General features: G+C 47.2%; 1 protein-coding gene and 1 long non-coding RNA gene across 3 annotated transcripts; one reads left to right on the top strand and one right to left on the bottom strand.

The window, feature by feature from the left end:
• Nucleotides 1-8,587: 8,587 nt before the first annotated feature.
• Nucleotides 8,588-23,798, top strand: LOC117368388. The gene is made up of 3 exons (XR_004540953.1): nucleotides 8,588-8,643; nucleotides 11,590-11,664; nucleotides 22,222-23,798. It is a non-coding gene; the product is annotated as an uncharacterized LOC117368388 (long non-coding RNA).
• On the bottom strand, nucleotides 14,890-23,943 carry LOC117368387 (disintegrin and metalloproteinase domain-containing protein 15-like). Of its 2 annotated transcripts, XM_033961987.1 has the most exons (5): nucleotides 23,772-23,922; nucleotides 22,706-22,783; nucleotides 18,346-18,417; nucleotides 16,409-16,536; nucleotides 14,890-15,459 (listed from the first exon to the last, which is right to left on the bottom strand). In XM_033961987.1, exons 1-5 carry the CDS (start codon nucleotides 23,853-23,855, stop codon nucleotides 15,402-15,404), a joined length of 420 nt encoding a protein of 139 aa, XP_033817878.1. In that variant the 5' UTR covers nucleotides 23,856-23,922; the 3' UTR covers nucleotides 14,890-15,401. The 2 variants fall into 2 exon arrangements, with proteins under 2 accessions (XP_033817878.1, XP_033817879.1); XM_033961988.1 differs by lacking the exon at nucleotides 22,706-22,783 and having other exon boundaries at nucleotides 16,410-16,536; nucleotides 23,772-23,943.
• Nucleotides 23,944-24,451: the final 508 nt, after the last annotated feature.

Here is a 24,451-nt window from a genome sequence, read left to right as displayed (position 1 = left end):
CCTCTCACAATTAATCCTGTATAGTGCAATGCATACACAGCAGGCATAAATTCTCAGAATTGACACATTTCAATTCAGTTGTTCTCACAGAAAGGGGATATGTCAAATCCAATTTACCCCCTTACTGAACTAAAAATAAAATAATTTATCTTACCTTTGTTGTCTGCTGATTTTCGTTTCGCATCTCTGGTTCTGCTTCCCTGCTCTGTCTATTCCCCTCTTAAAGTGGCTAGACAGGTTGAAAAGCTAGAAGGATGCTAGGTTGCATAGGGAGAGGTTTGACCAGTAGGAAAAAAGAGGTACTGACGAGACCTCATTTAGAATATTGTGTACAATTCTGGAGGCCGCACCTTCAAAAAGATATAAAAAGGATGGAGTCGGTCCAGAGGAAGGCTACTAAAATGGTGTGTGATCTTCGTGATAAGGCGTATGGGGATAGACTTAAAGATCTCAATCTGTAGACTTTGGAGGAAAGGAGGGCGAGTGACACGGTGACAAAATTCATCACCGTTCCCGTCCCCGCGGATAACCGCGGGAAACCATCTTCATGTCATTCTTTAAGGAGAGAGGGAAGAATCAGAGTATGAATGGCCACAACCACTGACCCACAAGCTTTGCTTTGAAGAATGCTGGTGTTGAAGGACAGAGGTTGAAACAGACACTACAGAATGACAGTCTCTGGTATCCAGAGCAGATATTGTGATGTCATAATGCCTCATTCCACCAGTGCCTAAGAGCCAATCACATCAGTGATGTCACAGTGGCTTCATTATCCTATGCTCCCATAAGAATCAGAGTATGAATGGCCAAAACCACTGACCCTCAAGCTTTGCTTTGAAGAATGCTGGTGTAGAAGGACCGAGGTTGAAACAGACACTACAGAATGACAGTCTCTGGTATCCAGAGCAGATATTGTGATGTCATAATGCCTCATTCCACCAGTGCCTAAGAGCCAATCACATCAGTGATGTCACAATGGCTTCATTATCCTTGGCTCCCATAAGAATCAGAGTATGAATGGCCACAACCACTGACCCGAAAACTGTGCTTTGAAGAATGCTGGTGTAGAAGGACCGAGGTTGAAATAGACACTAGAAAATGACATGGGATTATTTCCCGCGATTATCCGCAGGGATGGGAACGGTGATGAATTTTGTCACCGTGTCATTCTCTATAGAGACATTTAAATGCCTATGTGGTGTAAATGCACACGAGTCAAATCTCAGTTAAAGTGTGTTACAATTTTTAACACACGTTAAATATTTAACATGTTAATCACGCCATTAACATGTTAAATATGCAGCCCTAGTAAATAAGTAAGATAAATTGATAATTGGGGCATAAAGGCAATGAAAGCATTCAAATTTTTATCAGAGCACTTAAACATATTTCAGGGAATTTGTGTATTTTTACATAATTTCTAGAAATTTCCTAGGTAAATAACATATTATACAAAATTTAAAGCTAGTCGTTGCTTTTCCACATAAAATTGTACCATTTTGTCACTAGCGCTTTTTAAAAATTACGACAACTCCAATACTGGCACCCCCCTATTCCCTATAAACTTTGATTACAGCTGGAGAGGGGGCAGGGGGGATTTCCCAGCGTAATTTCAGCCCAGGCAGGAATAAATACAGATGACATGTCCCTATTTTAAGGTGTCACGTGTTAATTTAGGGAGTGAGGTAAGGCAAGGCCCCTGTATAACAATCATCTCTACTTACTACAGGGATAAAGAGGAGGTTATAAAGGGAACCCCCCCCTTCTCTTAGGAAAAAGGAATGTTTTCTTTCCATCTGTCCAACAACATGAAAAGTGCCAGACAGAATTAGCACCGGGTCTAACAGCGAGGCCTAGTTTCCAGCCAGCCATAATCAGCATTTTCTTTCTGCAGCTGCTGGCTAACACGGGTGTTTTAATATCACGCACTGTAGATGTTTATCTTACTTCAGGCTCTATGATGCATAGCTGGGCTTTGAAACAGAAGGAAGCCCCAGCTGCTATAAAGAGTAAAAGGGGTGGGTCTTGATATACCACCTTTTCTGTGTGGTTACAATCACAGCGGCTCTACTAAGGATTCATAATTAGATCCCCTAAATATGCGTAATCTCGAGTGTGTGTGTCACCTAGGCAGTTGCCTAGTGCATGCCATGAGTGATACGTACCCAGTACATAAATTAAATGTATTTGTGGTTGGGACTAGGCCTGGAGTTGGTGCACATCAGAAGGCCGAGTGGACGATGCAGAAAGGCTTGCAATAGAGCCACTCACAGATGTTGATCGTATGTAGGGTTGTCAGATTTTCCAATTGGAAAATCCAGACCCCATAGACCCGCCCTAATTCCCCCCCCTTCCCCCCTGCTCTTGTTAGGCAGAGAGGAAGTCCGTGCATGTGCATAGTAAGAGGTGATAGGCTCAGGAGTAATCTAAGGAAATACTTTTTTACAGAAAAGGTGGTAGATGCGTGGAACAGTCTCCCGGTAGAGGTGGTGGAGACAGAGACTGCGTGCGAATTCAAGAAGGTGTGGGATCTCTTAGAGCGAGGAAGAGATTATGGTTACTGTGGATGGGCCAACTAGATGGGCCATTTGGCCTTTGTCTGCCATCATGTTTCTATAACCATAAAGCTCTATGACATCACAGTGCAGGTGTAAAGAGCCTTAGCCAATAGGAAGAGGAGATGCAAATGTTAAGAACCTAGCCAATACGTAGAGGAGGAGATAGTGGCTGCTCTGGATGGGTCATTTGGCCTTTATCTGCCATCATGTTTCTATAACCATAAACCTCTATGACATCACAATGCAGGTGTAAAGAGTCTTAGCCAATAGGAAGAGGAGATGCAAATGTTAAGAACCTAGCCAATAGGGAGAGGAGGAGATAGTGGCTGCTCTGGATGGGTCATTTGGCCTTTATCTGCTCTTTGACCTCACAATGCAGGTGTAAAGAGCCTTAGCCTATAGGAAGAGGTGATGCAAATGTTAAGAGCCTTAGCCAATAGGGAGAGGAAGGGATAATAGTTACTGCGGATGGGCAGATTAGATGGGCCATTTGGCCTTTATCTGCCATCATGTTTCCATGTAAAGCCCAGGCACAGGACCCCCCCAACCCCCCCCCCCCCCGTTTTGCATGCCCCGCCCCGTTCTTCCTTCAGCCCTGCCCCCACAAAGCCTCCTCTCTTCTTTCTGACAAGCTCCAGCTGCATCTGGATGCGCGGATGTGTGTGACATCATCCATGCTCAGAGGCCCTCCAGATGCGGCTGGAGCTCGTCGGGGCTTTCCAAAACCCAGACAAATGCCGGGTTTTGGAAAGTCCGTCCGGGAGCCCGGACAGTCCTCTAAATAGAGGACAAGTCCAGATTTTCCTGAATGCCTGGTAACCCTAACCAAGGTACGCCTATTAACCTGATTTTAAGCTCAAACTCCCAATCCAGAGGGTGGATGTGTCTTACAAACCAATTCCAGTTCATCAGGTCCTTGTTGGATTTTTTAACACTAATCCAAGCCCCTGTGTGTCAGGCCCTGTCTTAAGAAATCCCAAGATGTACCACTGGGAGTCATTAAACAGCTGGCAGCTTTGCTCACTGTCGAGATTCCTCCGCCGAGGAGACAGCAATCTCAATGTTATTGCTGGAAAAAGGGTGGTACCAGGATGTGCATCCCAGAAGTGGCCCCATGCCCAATTCTAACCTCTTGGAGCATTAAAGCTTGCTAAAATTATGTTGGGACAAAACTGCCATAGAACTAAGGTGCTCTAGATGTTAATATAAGAGAATGAACTTTTAATTACAGTATATTCTCCCATATAAACAGAGAAAGGTTTCCTATAAATTACATCCCAAATCAGGTCAACTTTCCCTGATGTCCTCTCTTCCTTCCCCCTGGTACCCAGCATTTTTCTTCTTCCCTACCTCTTAACTCCCCCCCAGAGTATCCAGCATTTCTCTCCTCCTCCTCCTCCTCCCTACCCCCACCCTCCAGCATCTTTCACCCTCCTCCCCATGAGGTTTTTCCTTCCTTATATCCATCGCCCAGGTCAGCGATACTTTGATCTACATAACACCAGAAGCGTTCCGGTCAGCCAGCACAGAACCTGAAGCGCGTGAGCATGCCAGCTCCCGCCCCTTCCAAAACAGGACGTTTCAGAGGATGGAAGCCAGAAACATTACTTAAGGTTGAGAAGAACTTAAAGCAGATCACAGAAAACCAGAAAAAAAAAATGCAATAGATCAAATGAACAAACTAAAGAATAACAAATCACCAGGACCAAATGGCAGACACCCCAGAATAATAAAAGAACTCAAGAGTTAAATTCCAGACTAGCAATCTGTAACTTCTCTTTCAAATCAATTGCAGTATTTCAGGAATAGGACTGCATGGGTGATCCATTAAACTAGAGACCGATAAGCTTGACATTCATGTCAAGCAAAATAGTCTGAAGAACAAAATAATTTACCATTTGGATAGTCTTGCCTTACCAATTTGTTAGATTTTTTTTTTTAAACATATATATATATTTTTTTTAATAGACATACGGACAACGGTGAGTCAATGGATAGAGCTCCTCTGGATTTTCAGAAAACATCTGCAAAGAAGCTCATAGGAGACTTGTCAGAAAATAAAAGTTATGCTACAGGAGGAAATTTTTTATTTGTGTATTAATATATAAGCACATAAGCACATAAGCATGGCCTCTGCCAAGTCAGACCATAGGTCCATCATGCCCAGCAGTCCGCTCCCGCGGCGGCCCCCCAGGTCAATGACCTGTAGTGAACTATTACTCAAGAGCATTTTGTCTTGTATAGTAACCCTCTAATTGTACCCCTGGATTCCCTTACCCTTCAGGAATTCGTCCAATCCCTCTTTGAACCCCAAAACTGTACTCTGCTCAACCACCCCCTCTGGAAGCGCATTCCAGGTGTCCACCACCCTCTGGATGAAGAAGAACTTCCTAGCATTTGTTCTAAACCTATCTCCCTTCAATTTTTTTGAGTGTCCTCTAGTTCTTGTTGCCCCCGCCAGTCTGAAGAATCTGTCTCTCTCTCTACCTTCACTATACCCTTCATGATCTTATAAGTTTCTATCATATCCCCTCTAAGTCTCCTCTTTTCCAGGGAAAAGAGCCCCAACTTCTCCAGCCTCTCAGCATACGAGAGGTTTTCCATGCCCTTTATCATTTTTGTCGCTCTTCTCTGGACCCTCTCGAGTATCGCCATATCTTTCTTTAGGTACGGCGACCAGTACTGGACGCAGTACTCCAGATGCGGTCGCACCATTGCCCTGTACAGCGGGAGGATAACTTCCTTGGTTCTGGTAGTGATACCTTTTTTGATAATGCCCAACATTCTGTTCGCCTTTTTTGAGGCCGCTGCGCATTGTGCTGCCGGTTTCATTGTTTTATCCACCAAAACCCCCAAGTCCTTTTCTAGGTTGCCTTTTCCCAATGTCATCCCCCCCATCATGTAGTTGTACATCAGGTTCCCTTTCCCTATGTGCATAACTTTACATTTCTCCACATTAAAACTCATCTGCCATTTATCTGCCCACTCACTCAGTTTGTCCAGATCCCTTTGGAGTTTTTTACATTCCTCTACAGATCTAACCTTACCGGAGAGTTTTGTGTCATCCGCAAATTTTATAACTTCACACTTTGTCCCTGTTTCCAAGTCATTAATAAATATATTGAATAGCAGCGGTCCCAGCACTGACCCTTGTGGGACACCACTTGTGACCCCTTACTCCTACCCTCTGTTTCCTGTTTGCCAACCAGTTTTTGATCCATCTGTGTATGTCCCCTTCCACCCCGTGGTTCCACAGTTTCCTTAGAAGGCGCTCATGAGGTACCTTGTCGAAGGCTTTCTGGAAGTCTAGGTATACTATATCTATGGGGTCACCTTTGTCCAAATGTCCGCTTATCCCCTCGAAGAAGTGCAGTAGGTTTGTTTGGCAGGATCTTCCAGTACAGAAACCATGCTGGCTTGTTCTCATCAGCTTATTTTTTTCTATGTGCTCACTGATACTGTTCTTGATCAATGATTCGGCCATCTTCCCCGGAACTGAGGTCAAGCTGACCGGTCTATAATTCCCCGGGTCGCCTCTGGTTCCTTTCTTGAAGATAGGTGTAACATTTGCTATCCTCCAGTCTTCCGGTATTACCCCTGTTTTCAGGGATAGGTTACAAATCTGTTGCAGTAACTCCGCTATTTCGTTTCTAAGTTCTCTTAGTATTCTTGGGTGAATTCCGTCCGGGCCTGGCGATTTGTCAGTTTTTAGCCTATCTATCTGTTTGAGTACGTCTTCGAGGCTTACCTCCATGCACGATAATTTTTCCTCTTGGTCCCCCTTGAAGAATTTTTCCGGTTCCGGAACATTGGATGTGTCCTCTTTTGTGAAGACCAACGAGAAGAACGTGTTTAATCTGTCCGCCACTTCCTTTTCCTCCTTTACCACTCCTTTCCTATCCCACTTCCTCCCTCACCGGCTGTTTCCCTTTCACATATCGAAAGAAAGGTTTAAAGTTCCGTGCCTCCTTTGCAAGTTTCTCTTCATATTCTCTCTTTGCTGTTCTGACTACGCGGTGGCATTCTTTTTGGTGCTTCCTGTGCTTTTTCCAATTTTCCTCAGTTTTATCCTTTTTCCATGTCCTGAAGGATTTTTTCTTATCTCCTACCACCTTCTTAACTTCTTTTGTTAACCATGCTTTTGTTAACTAGCTAAAAAACAGGAAACTACGCTGGGTGTCCAGTTATGGCATGAATTTCATTTCAAGTTTCAAGTTGAATACAATTTTGATTAAAACGCATTATCGTATCGTCAATGTGATGCACAAAATTTAAAATAAGGTACGACAAACATAGCATAACATACAAGAAAAAGATTCCCCCTACCGTTGTTGTCTCTCTCCCTCCATGCTGTGCCGTGCGTTGCCTTCTGGCCTGCCACCCAGTGTTATCTTCGGGCCGGTCCACTGTGAGATCAATGCAGCGTCTTCGGGCCAGCTCCCTGAGTGCAGCGTTGCACAAAGTTGTGGGCAGCGCGCGTCCCGCCCCCTCATCTGGAAGCCTTCCCTCTGACGTTGCGACGTCAGAGGGCTTCAAGGTCAGGCACAGGACACGCGTAGGAGCCTTTTCCCACGGCTTTGTGCACTGCGGCACTCAAGAGAGCCGGCCCAAAAACGCCGTGTTGATCGCACTGTGGACTGGAGTCTGAAGAACACCGTCTTTTGCCCGATGGACGTGCCAGCCCTGTGGACTGGCAGAAAATTTCTACGGGCCAGCACCGGTCCACGGACCGGTGGTTGAAGAACACTGGCATAGACCATCCACCCTACTCACCAGATCTTGCTCCATCTGACTATTTTCTGTTTCCAAACCTTAAAAAGAGTTTGAAAGGTCAACAATTTTCGAGTGATTCAGAGGCGATTGAAGTGGCGGAGTAGTTCCATGACATTAGAGTATTCTGGGGGGGTTACAGAAACTTCAGACATGATGCGCCAAGTGCGGAATAACTTGTAAGTTTCATGGCTCCACATCATTCCATTCTTGGTAGGGCTGAGAACTTTTCAGCACCCCTTCATACTGTTTTGGGGTTTTTGCATGATCTGGAAAAGGGAGCAATGAATGAAGAAATCAAATTTGCTGATGACAAAAAATGATTCTAAAGTAGTTGAATCATGAGCTGATTGTGAGAAGCTGCAGGAGGACCTTCGAAGAGCGAGAGTCAAAACTGGCAGCTGAAACGTAATGTGGATAAAATGCAAAGCGCATACAGCACATACGGGGGGGGGGGAGGGGGGAGGAATAATCCAAATTGCAGGATCAAATCCTAAAATCACCGTGCAACAGCGGTTCGAAAAGCAAAGAAAATGTTTAGGGAGTTACTTGGAAAGAAATCAGATGATGCCATCCGTATTAAGGATGTGGATTCATTAAAAGGCGGAGAGTAGAAGCTGATCTGGGGGAGGTGGGGGAGAGGGCAAAGGCAGGAAACTGCTGAAAGGCAAATTCTAAGCAGATGATTTCCCGGCTTCCAGCGGGGGAGCACCGAGAAAAGAAACCGCGCCTTGCTGCGGCGTCTAGTGCGGACGTCTACGTGGGGACGTCTAGTGCGGACGTCTACGTGGGGACGTCTAGTGCGGACGTCTACGTGGGGACGTCTAGTGCGGACGTCTACGTGGGGACGTCTAGTGCGGACGTCTAGTGCGGACGTCTACGTGGGGACGTCTAGTGGGGACGTCTAGTGCGGACGTCTAGTGCGGGCGTCTATTGGGGACGTCTAGTGCGGACGTCTAGTGCGGACGTCTACGTGGGGACGTCTAGTGCGGGCGTCTAGTGCGGACGTCTAGTGCGGACGTCTACGTGGGGACGTCTAGTTCGGGCGTCTAGTTCGGACGTCTAGTGCGGACGTCTACGTGGGGACGTCTAGTGCGGGCGTCTACGTGCGGACGTCTAGTGCGGGCGTCTACGTGCGGACGTCTACGCGTGCGCGCGTCTTACATTCAGCACCAAGTGGCAGAAACCTAAACCCCAAACTCAGATGCATTCCCAGGCCTTGTTCTCCCCTCCTCCAGCTGTTGAAAGCTGAGGCAACAGGAAATACGTCAGCCTCGGGGAGGATCGGAACTCAAGCTGGAGGAGGATGCACAAGGTTCTCACGGAGAAATTCACAACCACTCCCTGCAGCTCATAACCCAAATTCCACTCAGCCTGAGAAGGGTTCCGGCACGCAAACTGTTCAACAGCAGCCGAATCAGACAGCGTGCAGGGTCAGGGGGCTTTGTTACCCGGTCGCATGACTGCTGAAGGCAGCCAAAGCTAGAAAATGTGAACTTTAGGACTGAAGAAAAGGCGAGGGAAAACCTCACTCCTCCCTTGCAATAGGGACACCCTCCTTCTCCCCCCCTCTACAGCTCTAACTATGTACCTCACTCCTGCTGGCCCTAGTGCCCTCCATCACACACAGATCTACTAATATACCCCGTTCCTTCCTCGCAGTGCCTTCTGGTACTCACAAACACACACACCCCCCCCCCTCCAGTTCTGCCAACCTTCTGTTACCCCAGTACTGAGAACTCCTCACTCTCTCCCCCCCCCACACACACAACACAGCTCTGCCAATGCACCTCATTCCTGCCTTGCATGTTCCATATTAAGCTTCAAATCGCACCAAGACCTCAAGGCCTGTGACAGCACTGACTGCTAATGATTCTAAGCGAAGCTAGTTCCTACTTGCAAAAAGGTTAAGTGCCTTATCTTTGGGTGCTTCTAGCACTGCCTAAGCAAGAGAAGCTTGCAGACACAGCCCAGCGCCAGCCAAGCATCCTTACATAAAACCAAAGCGCCACCCACTGGGCAAAGGCCTCCATTGCCAGGCAAAGTCCCGGTGCTATTTCAGGAGTTCTTGTGAACAGAGTGAGGTTCTTGTCTGTAATGGGGATTCTCCAAAGACAGCAGGATGTCAGCCATAAACTAGTAATATCTCCCAATGATGTCAGAGACAGATTAGCTTTTCTAGAGCTCAGAAAAGCCTAAAAGGCCTTTCTGAACATGTGCGGGCCACCTGTTTCTTCTCCGGCACTAAGCAGGTTCATCCCTAAAGAGGAGGTAGGAGGGTTTGAGTGGTTAACTTATTCTGCTGTCAACTGAGCTCCCCTAGTCCAGGTAAGTAACTCACTTTCTGCATGAGTCAGACACACACTGGTGACTCCTAAACAGAAGACTTGAAAGACTTACAGGGATCTCAAAGTCCCTCCTCGAGGGCTGCAATCCAGTCGGGTTTTCAGGATTTCCCCAATAAATATGCATGAGATCTATGTGCATGCACTGCTTTCAATGCATATTCATTGGAGAAATCCTGAAAACCCGACTGGATTGCGGCCCTCAAGGAGGGACTTTGAGATCCCTGAGCTAGGGTTACCCTATGGCTCCAGAAAAAGGAGGATGGATGGAGACACATGGGTTTTATTGTCACTGAAAGCAATGGAAGTAAGGAGGACAGATCAAGACGTCTGGATTTTACTACCAACCCCCCCCCCCCCACCACCACCACTACCACATATTGGCTCTTGGAAGTCCTAATCACCAAGACATCCAAGTGCTGATTTTTGAAACCGTCTTTTTGGACGTCTTGCAAGGCGTCCTACTCCCTGTGAGTCCAGAAAGGGGGAGGAGCTTGCTGAAGGGATGTCCTGCGGTAATAATTGAACCTTTCCCAGGGTGTCCTGGACAGAACTTAGACATTCTGAGCTAGACCTGTTTTAAAAGTGTTTAAGTGCCAAAAAGGTTCACAAACTGACCCCCGCCCACTGGTCACTGACTCCTTCCCACCCCACAAAGATATGAATGAAAGAGTACATACCTGTCTTTAGAACAGCAGCACCTGATATGGGAAAGCATAGTATATCACACAGATGTCTTAAGTAGCCCAGTGGGGGTGGGGGGGGCTAGTGAGTCATAGAGAAGAGGACCCAGGCTCATGAGCCACTCTAACCAACTACATTTATACTGGAAAGAGTGAGGACACCAAACCCTCCTTTACTAGCCATAAGGGCTATAGGGGTGTAGACAGGTAGGTATAGTAGGTTTGGAGGGCTCAGCATAAATTATAAGGGGTATTTGGTAAAATGTACTCCTGGCACTCTATGTGAAGTTCACAGCAGTGCCCTCTAAAGTGCCCCATGGCCAGTCCATCACAAGGCTGGCTCCTCCCATGTCCAAATGGTCTAAATTTAGATGGTTCTGAACTAGGATGTTTTTGTGGTCGAAAAAAGCCCCAAAAAAGTTAAAACGTCCTAAGGTTGGACATCCTGTTGGCCAAGACATCTAAATAGGCAATTAAAATTTTTTTTTGGGGGGATGGCTAGCAGTTTTATATTGCATTACATTAGTTTCTTTTATTCTGCCAATACCTTGCGGTTGTAGGCGGATTACAAAAGGAAGAGATTCTGGTCATTTCCAGAAGATTACAGGGAAGCTATTGGTTGGAACATTTGGAGTCTGGCAATGGAGTGAGGATAATTGGTTGTATCAGGAGTTTGGCTTGACATATTTCTTGAACAACCTGGTTTTTATTTCCCTCCTGAAGGTTCTGTAGTTCGGTGCTGAAATCAATAGATTGGAGATGTGGCTGTCTAGTTTCGCTGCTTGCGTGGCGAGTAGTCTGTCGTGTATTTTTTTACGCTGAATGCCTTTGATTGGGGGGTGGGTGAAGGGTGTCTGAGTTCCACTTGGTCTGGAAGAGCTGTTCCTTGTTAGGCGAGTGTTCAGGTAGGATGGTCCATTGCCAGGTTGGGTTTTGAAGAGCATGCAGTAGAATTTAAAAAGTATTCGTGCTTGTACAGGTAGCCAGCGTGTGGCGGTGAATGTGGTCGAACTTCTTCAGTGAGTAGATCAGTCTGAGGGCTGTGTTTTGCACGGTTTAAAGTTATTTTGCTGGTTTCGAAACTGGCCGTTAGTTCGTTCCCAACTTTGGACATCTTGCGGGAAATGTCAGGCTTCGATGTCCTATCGAAAATGCCCTTCCTTGTCTTTTTGGGTTATCCATCCTCAATCACATGGACAGACTCTTGCAATTTTTTGCTTTTCTTTTTTTTAGAACTGAGATGGATGACAGGAGCCAGTCTCTTTGGAGAAACTGCGCCACGCTTACAGAAAGATGCCGGCACTGTTGGTATGAGGTTTTTTTTTTTCTCTCCATTGTATATGTCCGAACTGATTTATTTCTGATTTGACAAATGCTGCTATAATACTAATTACTAGACTAAAAAGTTATTTGCTTTGACATATACAATGTAATATTTTTGGGTTTTTTTTTAATATTTGGGGGGGGGAGGTTTCCTCCATCACATCGGACACTCCCAGTGAAGAGAAGTTAGCAGCCTTTTACTTCAATACACTTGTAAGTGCATGGAGCTTTACAAACAGTGTAAGCAGTTAAAAATTAAGCCCCTCCGGGTAGGGAATTGGGGGATAATTTCTTGTTAAAAACCCTGAACCGAACTGCGGGTTTGGTACATAGTGCTGAGTTACGTGAATGTCACTTTCGAACTGTCCTGCGGGCCTATGCTTCCCAGAGTCAGGCTTACCATATGGGTTGCATAGATACTCAGTTATGCGTCCGCTGTACGGTGGAGGTCAATTCTTATTTTCATGGTATTTGGAGTTGTGAGGGGATTCAGACCTTCTGGACGGAAGTGGCCTCCTTTTTACAGGGCTTGTTGCAGACCCCTGTGCCAGTATCCGTGCAGTCTATGCTGTTTGCCCATTTCTCATTCTTGTATATGTACAATTCTTATGAAAAATTATTTCTTAGTAAATGTTTTATTTTGGGGAAGAAATGTATCTTGTGTTGCTGGCTGTCATCTGAACCACCTTCATTCTGGTACTGGAGGAATCGCCTTCATGAACTTATGGGATGGGAGGCCCGTTTGGCTAGTCCTTCTCGACGCCGGAGCAGAGATTTTGTTCACACTTGGACTCCATATTTGAACATTTTGACTCCTGAGAGTCGTAGTCGGGTCTTGAATAGACTCCACCTCTGAACCTGTGATTTGCGGTGTCTATGCTGTTCCCTGCTTACGAGTTTATATGTATCTGTGGGGGGATGGGGAGGGGTGGGTGGGGGGTAGGGGTTTCTTTATCGGGGGGTGGGGGTATGGTGGGTCCGGGGAGGACATAAGAGTCCAGTCCTCCGCGGGTGTTTGATGAAAATGTATCCCATGGTTGTTATTGCCGTTGTATTTACTGTTGCTTAATAAAATAGATTTGAACTAAAAATTAAGCCCCTCCTTTGCAAAGCCACGCTAGTGTTTTTAATAATAATAACTTTATTCTTATAAACCGTCACACCACATAGTTCTAGGCGGTTCACATCAAAGCAATCAGTGGAAAAAAATACAATTAACATGGAAGTGCATTCAAGAAAAGTCACCGTCCACAGCGGTAACGGCTTGGACGCTCAGAGGAATTCCATGAGCGTCTTATTTAATAATCATTTATTTCATAATTTATATTCCACATATCCTAACAATTCTGTGCGGACGTACTCAAGCATTTTTCCTCAACTGTCCCGGCGGGCTCCCGGTCTATCTAATGTACCTGGGGCAAGGGGGATTAAGGGCTCCTTTTACGAAGGCTGCGCCAGCGGTTTTTTTAGCGCGCGCCAGCCGAAAAGCTACCGCCTGCTCAAGAGGAGGCGGTGGCGGCTAGCGCGCGCTATTCTGCGCGTTAAGGCCCTCGCGCGCCTTCGTAAAAGGAGCCCCAAAGTGACTTGCCTGGGGTCACAAGGAGCAGGGCGGGATTCAAACCCACAACCTCAGGGTGCCGAGGCTGTAGCTCTAACCACTGCACCGCAACACTCATCGGAGGTGTTACTGTGGCGACCGGCGTTAAAAACGCTAGCGTGGCTTTTTTTTAAAGGAGGGGGTAAGTCTTGTTATACTGTTTGTTAAACTCCATTCACTTAACACGCTCCCTTCCTTATCTTAGGAGAGCAGGTTAATGATTTAATCTAATGAGGTTAAAATGATATTAGAACCTAGGTCTAGAGAGTTGCACGGGGACAGAATCCCACCCGTCCCCGCCAGGATCCTCTCCGTCCCCGCCAGGATCCTCTCCGTCCCCGTCAGGATCCTCTCTGTCCCCGTCAGGATCCTCTCCGTCCCCGCCCGTCCCCGCCAGGATCCTCTCTGTCCCCACCCGTCCCCGTCAGGATCCTCTCTGTCCCCACCCGTCCCCGCCAGGATCCTCTCCGTCCCCGCCAGGATCCTCTCTGTCCCCGTCAGGATCCTCTCCGTCCCCGCCCGTCCCCGCCAGGATCCTCTCTGTCCCCACCCGTCCCCGTCAGGATCCTCTCCGTCCCCACCAGGATCCTCTCCGTCCCCGCCAGGATCCTCTCCGTCCCCGTCAGGATCCTCTCCGTCCCCGCCAGGATCCTCTCTGTCCCCACCCGTCCCCGTCAGGATCCTCTCCGTCCCCACCCGTCCCCGTCAGGATCCTCTCCGTCCCCACCCGTCCCCGTCAGGATCCTCTCCGTCCCCGCCAGGATCCTCTCCGTCCCCACCCGTCCCCGTCAGGATCCTCTCCGTCCCCGCCCGTCCCCGTCAGGATCCTCTCCGTCCCCGCCAGGATCCTCTCCGTCCCCACCCGTCCCCGTCAGGATCCTCTCCGTCCCCGCCTGTCCCCATCAGGATCCTCTCCGTCCCCGTCAGGATCCTCTCCGTCCCCACCCGTCCCCGTCAGGATCCTCTCCGTCCCCACCCATCCCTGCAAGGAATTACCTCCATCCCCGCCTGTCCCCATAAAAAGCAGCAATTACTTCTGACATGATCATCAATTCCACAGTTTCTTTTGTGTTTGCGCTGCTGTTTTCTTTGTGGAATCTCTTTGGAACCCTTTTTTTGTTTTCTGTTCATGTAATTAACTTATAAACTTTTACTAAAGCTGACGTGTCAATTATATTATATGGACGAACCCTGCTTCCTGAGCCTTCCATCCCCGTGGGAGTCCCGTGGGTCAGAGGGGTGTCCCCGTGGGAGTCACGTGGATTATGGGGGATTCCCGCGGGACTCCCGTGATCCCTGTTCCCATGCAGACCTCTACCTAGGTCTCCTATCATACCATCTTTTTTAATATTTTCTATTTAATGCACCCTTTTTATTGTAAAACCATTTAGAAATTTTAGGATTGGGGTGTGAACTAAGAGACAGGGCCAGGCACCACTGCCCTTGCTCTGTTCCACACACATATAAAAGAGCTTCTTCGTCTACAAGGCCACAGGCAAACCCATGAAATACACAGACGCACATTGGTTTACAGCAGTTTTAAAATATAGACTTACAAAGTTGCTGATCTTTCGCCACAGTATAAATAACAGAACAGACCTCTCCCCCCACCCTCCAGCTGCCCTTTAGTCCTAAATTTACGCTCTAGGCCCCTGCTTCCAGAATCCACAGGTGTGATGAGGTTCTCAGTGGTTAGAGACCGGAGTAACGTTTGTGCAAGTCCGAAATGTATCCACAGTCCTCGGGCTCCGGTAAAACGTTCTGCTCCCTCTGGTTTCCAAGTCCCATGCCCAGCCCAGCCCCCATGTTTCCCCCATGATTTTATCTGCACCTTTCCAGCTTCTGTCTGTATGAAAGAAGATCACCCCCCCCACACACACACACAGTTCAGCACTACGTTGTAGCCTCAGTCTCTCTTACGGTGTGGGCCAAGGGCAGGCAACATCCTCTTCTCACCTATGCTGGACTGGTAGAATCTACCCCCGTGCCACAGCAAGGTCGAGGCGATGGATGCATAGGACCCATGCAGAAGCTGCGGAAAGAGTTCCACCGCAAGAGCAGAGTGGTTATCAGCTCCCCCCTTACCACCCGTTCGTGTGCGTCGACGACCAGTGTCCGGCCTCAGTTACACTTGCTGCGCCTGGAGGTTCCCACCAATGGCTGTAGGCGGAGGGGGCGCCGGCCTTTGGAATAGAAAAAAAAGAGAGTCAGAAGGTGGCAGAGGGACACCTTGAAACAAGCTGGAGTTGGGGGGAAGGCCTGGAGATGGAAGGGACATCCAAAATGACATTTCCTGCCCATCTCTAATCTAATCTTTGATTTTGTATACCGATTCATCCCAACAGGAGGACTCGACTCAATTAACAGAATATTAAGAAATTTACATAAGATTAGAACAAGAACTGTATCTTTTAAGCCAAAAGTAGTATCTTTTATGATTGATTATTTCAGACAGAAAAATCATTCATAAATTTCTGAAATAAATAGGTCTTTCAACGCTTTACGAAAAGTGGGTAGATGAAAGAGAACTATAATTGTAGAAGGGATGTCATGCCAAACTTTTACGAATAAAAAAGAAAATGATTGACAGAAATTGGCCGTAGTTGGGGTTTTTTTTTTAACAGTGGGAAAGCCAAGTTTATATGTCTGAGACCCAATCAGAGACCCCAAAAATGTGGAAGGATACAGAAATTATTCCACCATCAGCTTCATTCAAACACATCACATTTCATCTTATAGATTGCATTGGGAAATTCAAACAAAAATACAATTTAAAACAGAAATTCCAAGTGCAACTTCACAGGACATCCTATGCCACTCTATAGCTGGAGGCTCTCTCTGGCACAATGCAAGTACTAAGATAAAACTCTAGCAGTCCATTTCTGAAACCGAGATCCTATCCAGCACACACCCCTGCTTATGAATGACGTTCGTTCCTGTCACGGTATATGGAAACCCAACCCATCTGGAGACATTACCCGAGTGAGCATGCCAGACCCTGATGGTTATCTCGGGGCAATGCCTTTCTGCTATGGTTGGAGGAGTTGCAGGCCTGCGTTGCCAGCAAGTATGTGGTCAGCTTGTGGATTTCTTCCTGAACACTAACTTTATGTGGAGGGACTGGACACTTGCCTGGAAGGGAACACTACTGCCTGAGGCGTGTATATGGGCACGGCAGAAAGCAGCTCTTCTTGGTCTTGGGTCGCCGGGTCCGAGGGCAGGGGCTTCTTTGGGGGAGGTGGTTTCACAGGAACTTGAGGCTGAACGATAAGAGAAAAAAAATATTCAGAACCAGGAAGGCTGCGTCCCCCTTCTCAGCACTCACCCCATGTGGCCCAAACGCCTTCCCTTTGACTCTGGAAAACAGTGGTAGAAGATTAAAGTCCTTTCTCCACGCCTCATCAGGGCCCACAATGGGCTAGCAGAAGGCACGGCTAGACGCTCCGAGACAGCGGAGGGCCTCAGTGGGCACACTGGACAGTCACAGCAGAGAAACTGCTCTACGGGACTACTGAAGGGCTTCCAAACAACCTCCTCTACTAACAATAGCTCTCAAATAGAGAATGACACAGTGACAAAATTCATCACCGTTCCTGTCCCCGCAGATAACCGCGGGAAACCATCTTCATGTCATTCTTTAAGGAGAGAGGGAAGAATCAGAGTATAATTGGGCACAACCACTGACCCGCAAGCTTTGCTTTGAAGAATGCTAGTGTACAAGGACCGAAGTTGAAATAGACACTAGAAAATGACATGGGATTATGACAGGAACGGTGATGAATTTTGTCACCGTGTCGTTCTCTACTCTCAAACACAAAACCTCACCCAAAATACTACCAATTCACCTTGTTTCTTGCATCCAGTTTAATAAGAACGAGAAAAGGAGAAAACAAAGGCAAGGGAGATGATCTAATCAACCAACAAGAAACCTTGATTATAAGACTATCTCAACAAGGATCCAAGTTTCGGTATTTACGATGCCTTCCTCAGGGGACACTGAGATGAAGTCTCTTAGTCAGTTAGGATTGAATGTCAACCCAGCTGAATCCTTTAACCCAGCGGTCCCCAACCCTGTCCTGGAGGACCACTAGCCAGTCAGGTTTTCGGGACAGCCCTAATGAATGTGAATGGGGCAGATCTGCATTCCCATCGTCTTCACTACTTGCAAATCTCTTTCATGTATATTCATTAGGGCTATCCTGAAAACCCGACTGGCTGGTGGTCCTCTAGGGCAGGGTTGGAAACCACTGCTTTAACCGATAGCGTTGGCTTCGCTGACATTCAACCCTAGCTTACTAAGAGACTTTGTCTCAGTGTCCTCAGAGGAAGGCATTGTAGACAGGGCTGTGGAGTCGGTAGATAAATGTTCCGACTCCGACTCCTCAGTTTTTTGTACTTCAGACTCCGACTCCAGGTACCCGAAATTTCCTCCGACTCCTCGACTCCAACTCCGACTCCGACTCCACAGAACTGGTTAATTTTCAGATCGTTAAAATGGAATGTCAAGTTGAGAGAAATGAGCATTTTCGACACCACCTTCTTTTTCCTTTTAATCAAGGTACTAAGGCCGCAGAAGCTGCTCGCAACATTTGTGCTGTGTATATAGTGGGTGCTATAGCTGAAAGAATCGCTCGTGATTGGTATGCCAAGTTCAAAAATGGAGTCGGTAGATAAATGTTCCGACTCCGACTCCTCAGTTTTTTGTACTTCTGACTCCAACTCCGACTCCAGGTACCCGAAATTTCCTCCGACTCCACAGCCCTGATTGTAGATGCCGAAACTTGGATCCTTGTTGGGATAGTCTCATAATAAAGGTTTCTTATTGGTTAATTAGATCGTTTCCCTTGCCTTTGTTTTCTCCTTTTCTCTTTCTTCTCTCACGAGGCAAGTACTCTCCGTTCGGCTCTATCCAGTTTAATAAGCGTCACCAATATATTCACTACGGCATCGGCGCTGCCATAAAAACCAGCAGCGCCAATGCTGGCGCTGCAAAGCTCCCATCACCAAAGCCACACCAGCACTGAGCAGAGCAGACTCACAATGCCCACACACCGTGCCGGCCGTGTTACCTGAGACTTCCTTGGCACGGGGTCATCTGGCAGAGGTCTTGAGGGTGGGGCAGGCCTGTCGAAAGCTGTGCCCTGGACAGACAGAGCGGGAAGAATGTGAACAGCAGAGTGGCAGGAAGCCAGGAGCATACGCAAGAGAGCCGGTCACTTAGAACTCACCCTGAGGGGCACCTGAGGCCCCCTAAGACAAATGGGATCCTAAGCAGTTAGGGTGGGTGAGCCATGCGGTTGCTGCATTGCATTGTCTTCGGAGACTCCCCACTGGCATGCATCCTACATGCGTGTGCTGCGTTTATACGTATATAGGGTAACCAGATTTGTTCGTGCAAAAAAAAAAAAAAAAAAAGAGGATACATGGCCCCACCAGGTACCGCCTCCAGACCCGCCCCCACATAATCATCGACTCTTCTTTCCCGAGTCCAGGCCGTGGCTGGAGGGCCTCTGAGCATGAGCAGATGCGACGTCACACACACGCGTGCATGCATGTGAGATCATCATAGAAACATAGAAAGATGACGGCAGAAAAGGGCTATAGCCCATCAAGTCTGCCCACTCTACTGACCCACCCCATTAAGTCTGAGTACTAATGACTTAGTTCCTTAACTCGACCCTCGTAAGGATCCTACTAGGGCATCCCATTTATTCTTAAAGTCAATAGCACTGGTGGCCTTGATCACCTGCTCTGGAAGCTTGTTCCAGTGATCTACAACCCTTTCTGTGAAGAAATACTTCCTTATGTCACTATCGAATTTCCCTCCTCTGAGTTTGAATGGATGCCCCCTTGTGACCGAGGGTCCCCTGAGAAAGAAGATGTCTTCTTCCACCTCGACACGTCCCGTGATGTATTTAAATGTCTCAATCATGTCCCCCCTCTCCCTGCGTTCCTCTAGAGTGTAGAGCTGCAATTTGTTTAGTCTTTCTTCGTACGAGAGACCCTTGAGCCCCGAGATCATCCTAGTGGCCATCCGCTGAACCGACTCAACTCTAAGCACGTCTTTACGGTAATGTGGCCTCCAGAATTGCACACAGTACTCCAGATGAGGTCTCACCATGGTTCTGTACAGTGGCATTATGACTTCAGATTTGCGGCTAACGAAGCTTCTATTGATACATCCCATCAGTTGCCTTGCTTTGGATGAGGCCTTCTCTACTTGTTTGGCGGCCTTCATGTCTGCACTGATGATTACTCCCAAGTCTCTTTCTTCTGAAGTCCTAGCTAGTGTTTCTCCATTTAAGGTGTAAGGTTTGCATGGATTTCTGCTACCGAGATGCATAACCTTACATTTCTTAGCGTTGAAGCCCAGCTGCCATGTCGAGGACCAGTTTTCCAACGTAAGCAGATCCTGCGTCATACTATCCTGCAGATTGCTTTCACTTACTATATTACATAGCTTGGCGTCATCAGCGAATAGAGTTACTTTACCCTGAAGCCCTTGGGTCAAGTCTCTTATGAATATGTTAAAAAGGAGTGGACCCAAGACCGAGCCTTGTGGCACTCCGCTGGTCACCTCCGATGTCTCAGAGAGGGTGCCGTTGACCACCACCCTCTGACGTCTTCCACTCAGCCAATCTTTGACCCATGCAATTAGTGTCTCACCTAACCCCATAGATTTCATCTTGTTTAATAGTCTACGGTGTGGGACGCTGTCGAAAGCTTTACTGAAATCTAAGTACACTATGTCCAGAGACTCTCCCGAGTCCAGCTTTCCTGTTACCCAATCAAAGAAGCTGATAAGATTGGATTGGCATGACCTACCTCTAGTGAATCCATGTTGACTAGGATCCCTTAGATTCCCCTCATCCAAAATCGTGTCTAATTTACATTTAAGTAATGTTTCCATGAGTTTACACACTATTGATGTGAGACTCACTGGTCTTTAATTTGCAGCCTCCGCTCTGCAACCCTTTTTGTGCAGAGGAACGACGTTAGCTGTTTTCCAGTCCAGGGGGACTCTCCCTGTACTTAGGGAGAGATTGAAGAGCATGGTTAATGGTTCCGCCAGGACATCGCACAGCTCCCTGAGTACTCGTGGGTGCAATTTGTCTGGTCCCATGGCTTTGCTCACCTTGAGTCTTGACAGTTCGCTGTAAACATCAGCTGGTGAGAACCCAAAATTCTGAAATGGGTCTTCCTTGCTTGGCTTTGCTTCCAGCTGTGGCCCGTGTCCAGGTGCCTCGCAGGTAAAGACTGAGCAGAAGTAATCGTTCAGTAGTTTGGCTTTTTCGGAATCTGTTTCCACATAGATCCCATTTGCTGTTCTAAGACGTACTATCCCGTTTGTGTTCTTCTGCCTGTCACTAATATACCTGAAGAAGGATTTGTCCCCTTTCTTAATGTTCTTTGCTAGAGTTTCTTCCACTCGAAGTTTGGCCTCCCTGACTGCTGTTTTGACCGCTGCAGACCTTGTTTTGTATTCAATGTTAGCTTCTTTCTCCCCGGTGCGTTTGTATGAAAGAAATGCTCTTTTCTTGTCCTTGACTAGGTGTGAGACCTCATCAGTGAACCAACGGGGTTTCTTCCTTCTTTGTTGTTTATTTACCGATTTTATGTAGCGGATAGTTGCTTCGTGTAGTGTCCTTTTCAGTGTTGACCACATAGCTTCCACTTCGTAAGTTGTTTCTTGAGCCTGTAGCGTCTGATGGACGAAATCGCCCATGCTTGCGAAGTCAGTGCCCCGGAAATTGAGTACCTTCGTTTTTGTTTGTGATCTAGGGAAGCCCTTTCTAAGGTTGAACCATACCATGTTATGGTCACTGGTTGCCAGCGTTTCTCCCACCGAGACTTCCGTGACGCTTTCCCCGTTCGTAAGTATCAGGTCCAGGATGGCCTTGGCCCTAGTGGGCTCTAGTACCATTTGTTTGAGCTGTACTCCCTTCATGGATGTTAATATCCTCTTGCTACTACAAGTTGTTGCTGAGAATGTGTTCCAGTCTACATCAGGCATGTTGAAGTCCCCTAACAGGACAACGTCCCCCCGTAAGGTGATATTCTCAATGTCTTCAATTAATTCTGTGTCTTTGTCCTCCGATTGTCTTGGAGGTCTGTATACCACACCGAGGTATAGGCATTTTTCTCCGCCTCTGGCGCCTCACGCCGCATCAAGGCACGTTCAGTGGCTCTTCAGACGTGGCCCCAAGCTCGGGGCCTTACAAAACCTGGACAAACTGCAGGGTTTGGGAAATCCATCCAGGCACCCAGACAGTCCTCTCAAAAAAGGACATGTCTGGATTTTCCCAGACATCTGGTAACCCTATATGTTCAGGACAGAAGGACAGGGAGAGAGGAGGTAAATTCTTAGAGCAGCAGCAGGTTCTAGCTCTCTTTCCTTGCTAAGAGGTCAACACTGATCTTCACTGAGCGAAGTGGAACTTGCAGCTTTACCCCCCCCATTAACTTGCATAACACCTCCCCCCCACCCACCCACAGAACAGACGATCCACCTGTCATTATGCCATCTCCTTTCCCACAACAAGGGTGCCAAACTGAAGTCAGAAAAGTCTGCGACAGGGTCAGGTTTTCAGGATATCCCTTCACGAATATGCACAAGATACATTTCCATAGAATGGAATCCGTGCATGCAAATTGTTCACGAGAGGTATCCTGAAAAACCATTCATGAGATATTGCATGCACTGCTTCCATCTCACGCATATTCATGAACCACTACCAACCAATCAATTCATCCAAATAACCAAATAGTGGTGGTTGGTGGTGGATACCAGGCTTGGGCTAACCCTCATCGAGGTAGCAATCTGTGAATATACTATTTGAGGGAGCAGGTAAATGATAAGATTGATGTCACTCGTAGACAATATGCGTGATTTGTGTAATACATAAGTGAGGTGGGGTTTTATGTATTTGTTTGATTATGTTTAGAAACATGAGGGGAGACTTCCCGTGTCGCAGCTCCTGATGACGCAAGGTTGCGAAACACAGCTCTGTGTTGGGCTGGACCCGATTCCTTAAAGTGAAATCAAGGAGGACAGCCATTGTGATCTTTTGCCAAGGAGGGTAACAAGTTGATGAACATCCGAGCGGACTTTTTATCATGAATTTGTGAACTGTGGGGTGTAAGCAGTGGGGGGGCGGGGAAGGCAGTCTCGTTGGGAAGGTTTGTGATTGGTGTAATAGCAGTATATGTATTTATGTGCTTTTATCAAGATTAATATACAAATATAATAAAAATGGATATTTTGGTACTATTTATCGTATGCATATTCATGAAGGATATCCTGGAAAAATGAACGGATTGTAGTTTGACACCCCTGCCCTCACTAAAGAGATTGCATGCTGTCATCTTCCGGTCCCAGCTGTCCCACATCATCCCACCACCAGCCCCATGCCAGTAATGTGGTGTTACCTGTAACTGCTTTGGGACCGGATCAGGTGGAAGAGGCTTGGAAGGTGGATCTGGCCTTGTAGAGTCTTGAGAAAAAGGCTGAGAGGTGCCAGCCACATAAACAAAGTGAGAAAGGAGAGACAGGTGGCAGGAGAGAAGAGAGAGTGTGCCGTTACTGTTACAGTGGTGAACTCATAAGCACATGCGGAGGGGATGTCACGAGGCCTCATGCAGCAGACATGCAGAAAAGTGGGAGGAGGATGTTAGGGTGAAACCTGCCCCTCCTCCACAACTGCTGGCGAAGGTCCTCTCTCCATCCAGCTTGCCACAGGCTCTAAAACCCATCATTTTGGGTCTGCAAATCGGAGCCAGAGCCTCAGTTAGGCTAGGAGGAGATCAGAGTGTGCTAAAATCAGCCTCCGTCCTTCCCCTCCCCCTTTCCACTCGGCTTCCTTGATGCGGTTCTTGTTTCATCCTTTCCATGCCCGATGTATTCCAGTGTGGAACAGATGGGATGGCACAGAGGCAGTGTGGCACAGAGGATGTGACTTTTCCCTCCTTTCCCGCCCCCCACTGAGGATTACTCAGGAGACGCTAAACTGGCGAAACGCCCTTTCCAAACTCAGATGTGCAAGATTCTAACTTCCAGGGGTTTAGTAGTGTACAGGGGCACTGAGTACACCTGATACAAGCAGAGGACCCAGAGTTAAACCGACTCACGATGAGAATTACAGGCTAGCAGAGTACAGCTAACCACAGAGGTATTCAGACATGGACACAACCATCAACTGTACAGCAGATATATTCTCTAGCATACATTTTACAGTGGAAAATGTCCTGTCTCAACCTCCCCCCCCCTAGAATTTTTCCAAGAAGACCTAAAGGAAGCCCCTGCTCTGAAAGCCTGGCGTCCTAACAGCCACAATGTGTAACGGGCGATATTCTCTACACTCCACAGAAACAAGTGATCTGGCCCAGATGTTCCAGAGGTGGACAAAGATGAGCCGCGCAAACATGGAAGCCAGAGGTTCACCATCCCATGTTCCTCCTCAACCCAGCGCACCCTGTGCCTTCACTCATCTCGTACCTTAGTCGTGGGCGGCATCACCTGGAGCTCTGTGCTCTGCATCCGCTGAGGGGGTCTTGGGCGTTCAGGGGGTGCCTGGCCCATGGCTCGTGCTTCTGTATGAGAAATCCTGCCAAAGAACAATTGATATTATTCTAACCTGAAAGTGCAAAAGGGCAAGGCAGAGCCCAGAGCAAAAAGAAGTCCCCTATCCTCAGTGGCGTACCTAGGGTATGTGGCACCCGGGGCCCATCATTTTTTGACACCCCCCCCCCCCCCCCCCCATGTAAAAAAATTTTTTTTTTTTTTTTTTTTTGCAATAACCATGAAATGGAATAAATGGTCGGAATAGAAACAGGCAGTGAAAATTTTCTTTTATTGAACCTCATATATGTAACCATTATTCCCAACATAACATAACATAAATTATGTCTAAATTGTCATGACATTAGAAGTACATATGGAGTAGTTGCAGGTGATGCTTGGGACAGTTCTGATTGTGTTAGTTCGGTTTTATGTGTTTTTTGAATAGAAGGGTTTTTATTTCTTTTTGAAGGTTTTGCAGTCTGTGGTTGATATCAATTGGTTGTAGAGTTGGGGGTCGAGTGTTGCAGCTCGAATGGCTAGGAGGTTGTCGAACAGTTTTTTTCTTTTGACGTTTTTGGTACCCTCCAACCAAAAACGTCAAAAGAAAAAAACTG

Source organism: Geotrypetes seraphini, chromosome 10 (assembly GCF_902459505.1).
Source record: "Geotrypetes seraphini chromosome 10, aGeoSer1.1, whole genome shotgun sequence".
Taxonomy (NCBI): domain Eukaryota; kingdom Metazoa; phylum Chordata; class Amphibia; order Gymnophiona; family Dermophiidae; genus Geotrypetes; species Geotrypetes seraphini.
The sequence above is the reverse complement of the archived record's forward strand: the minus strand, read 5'-3'. Positions and strand labels throughout refer to the sequence as shown.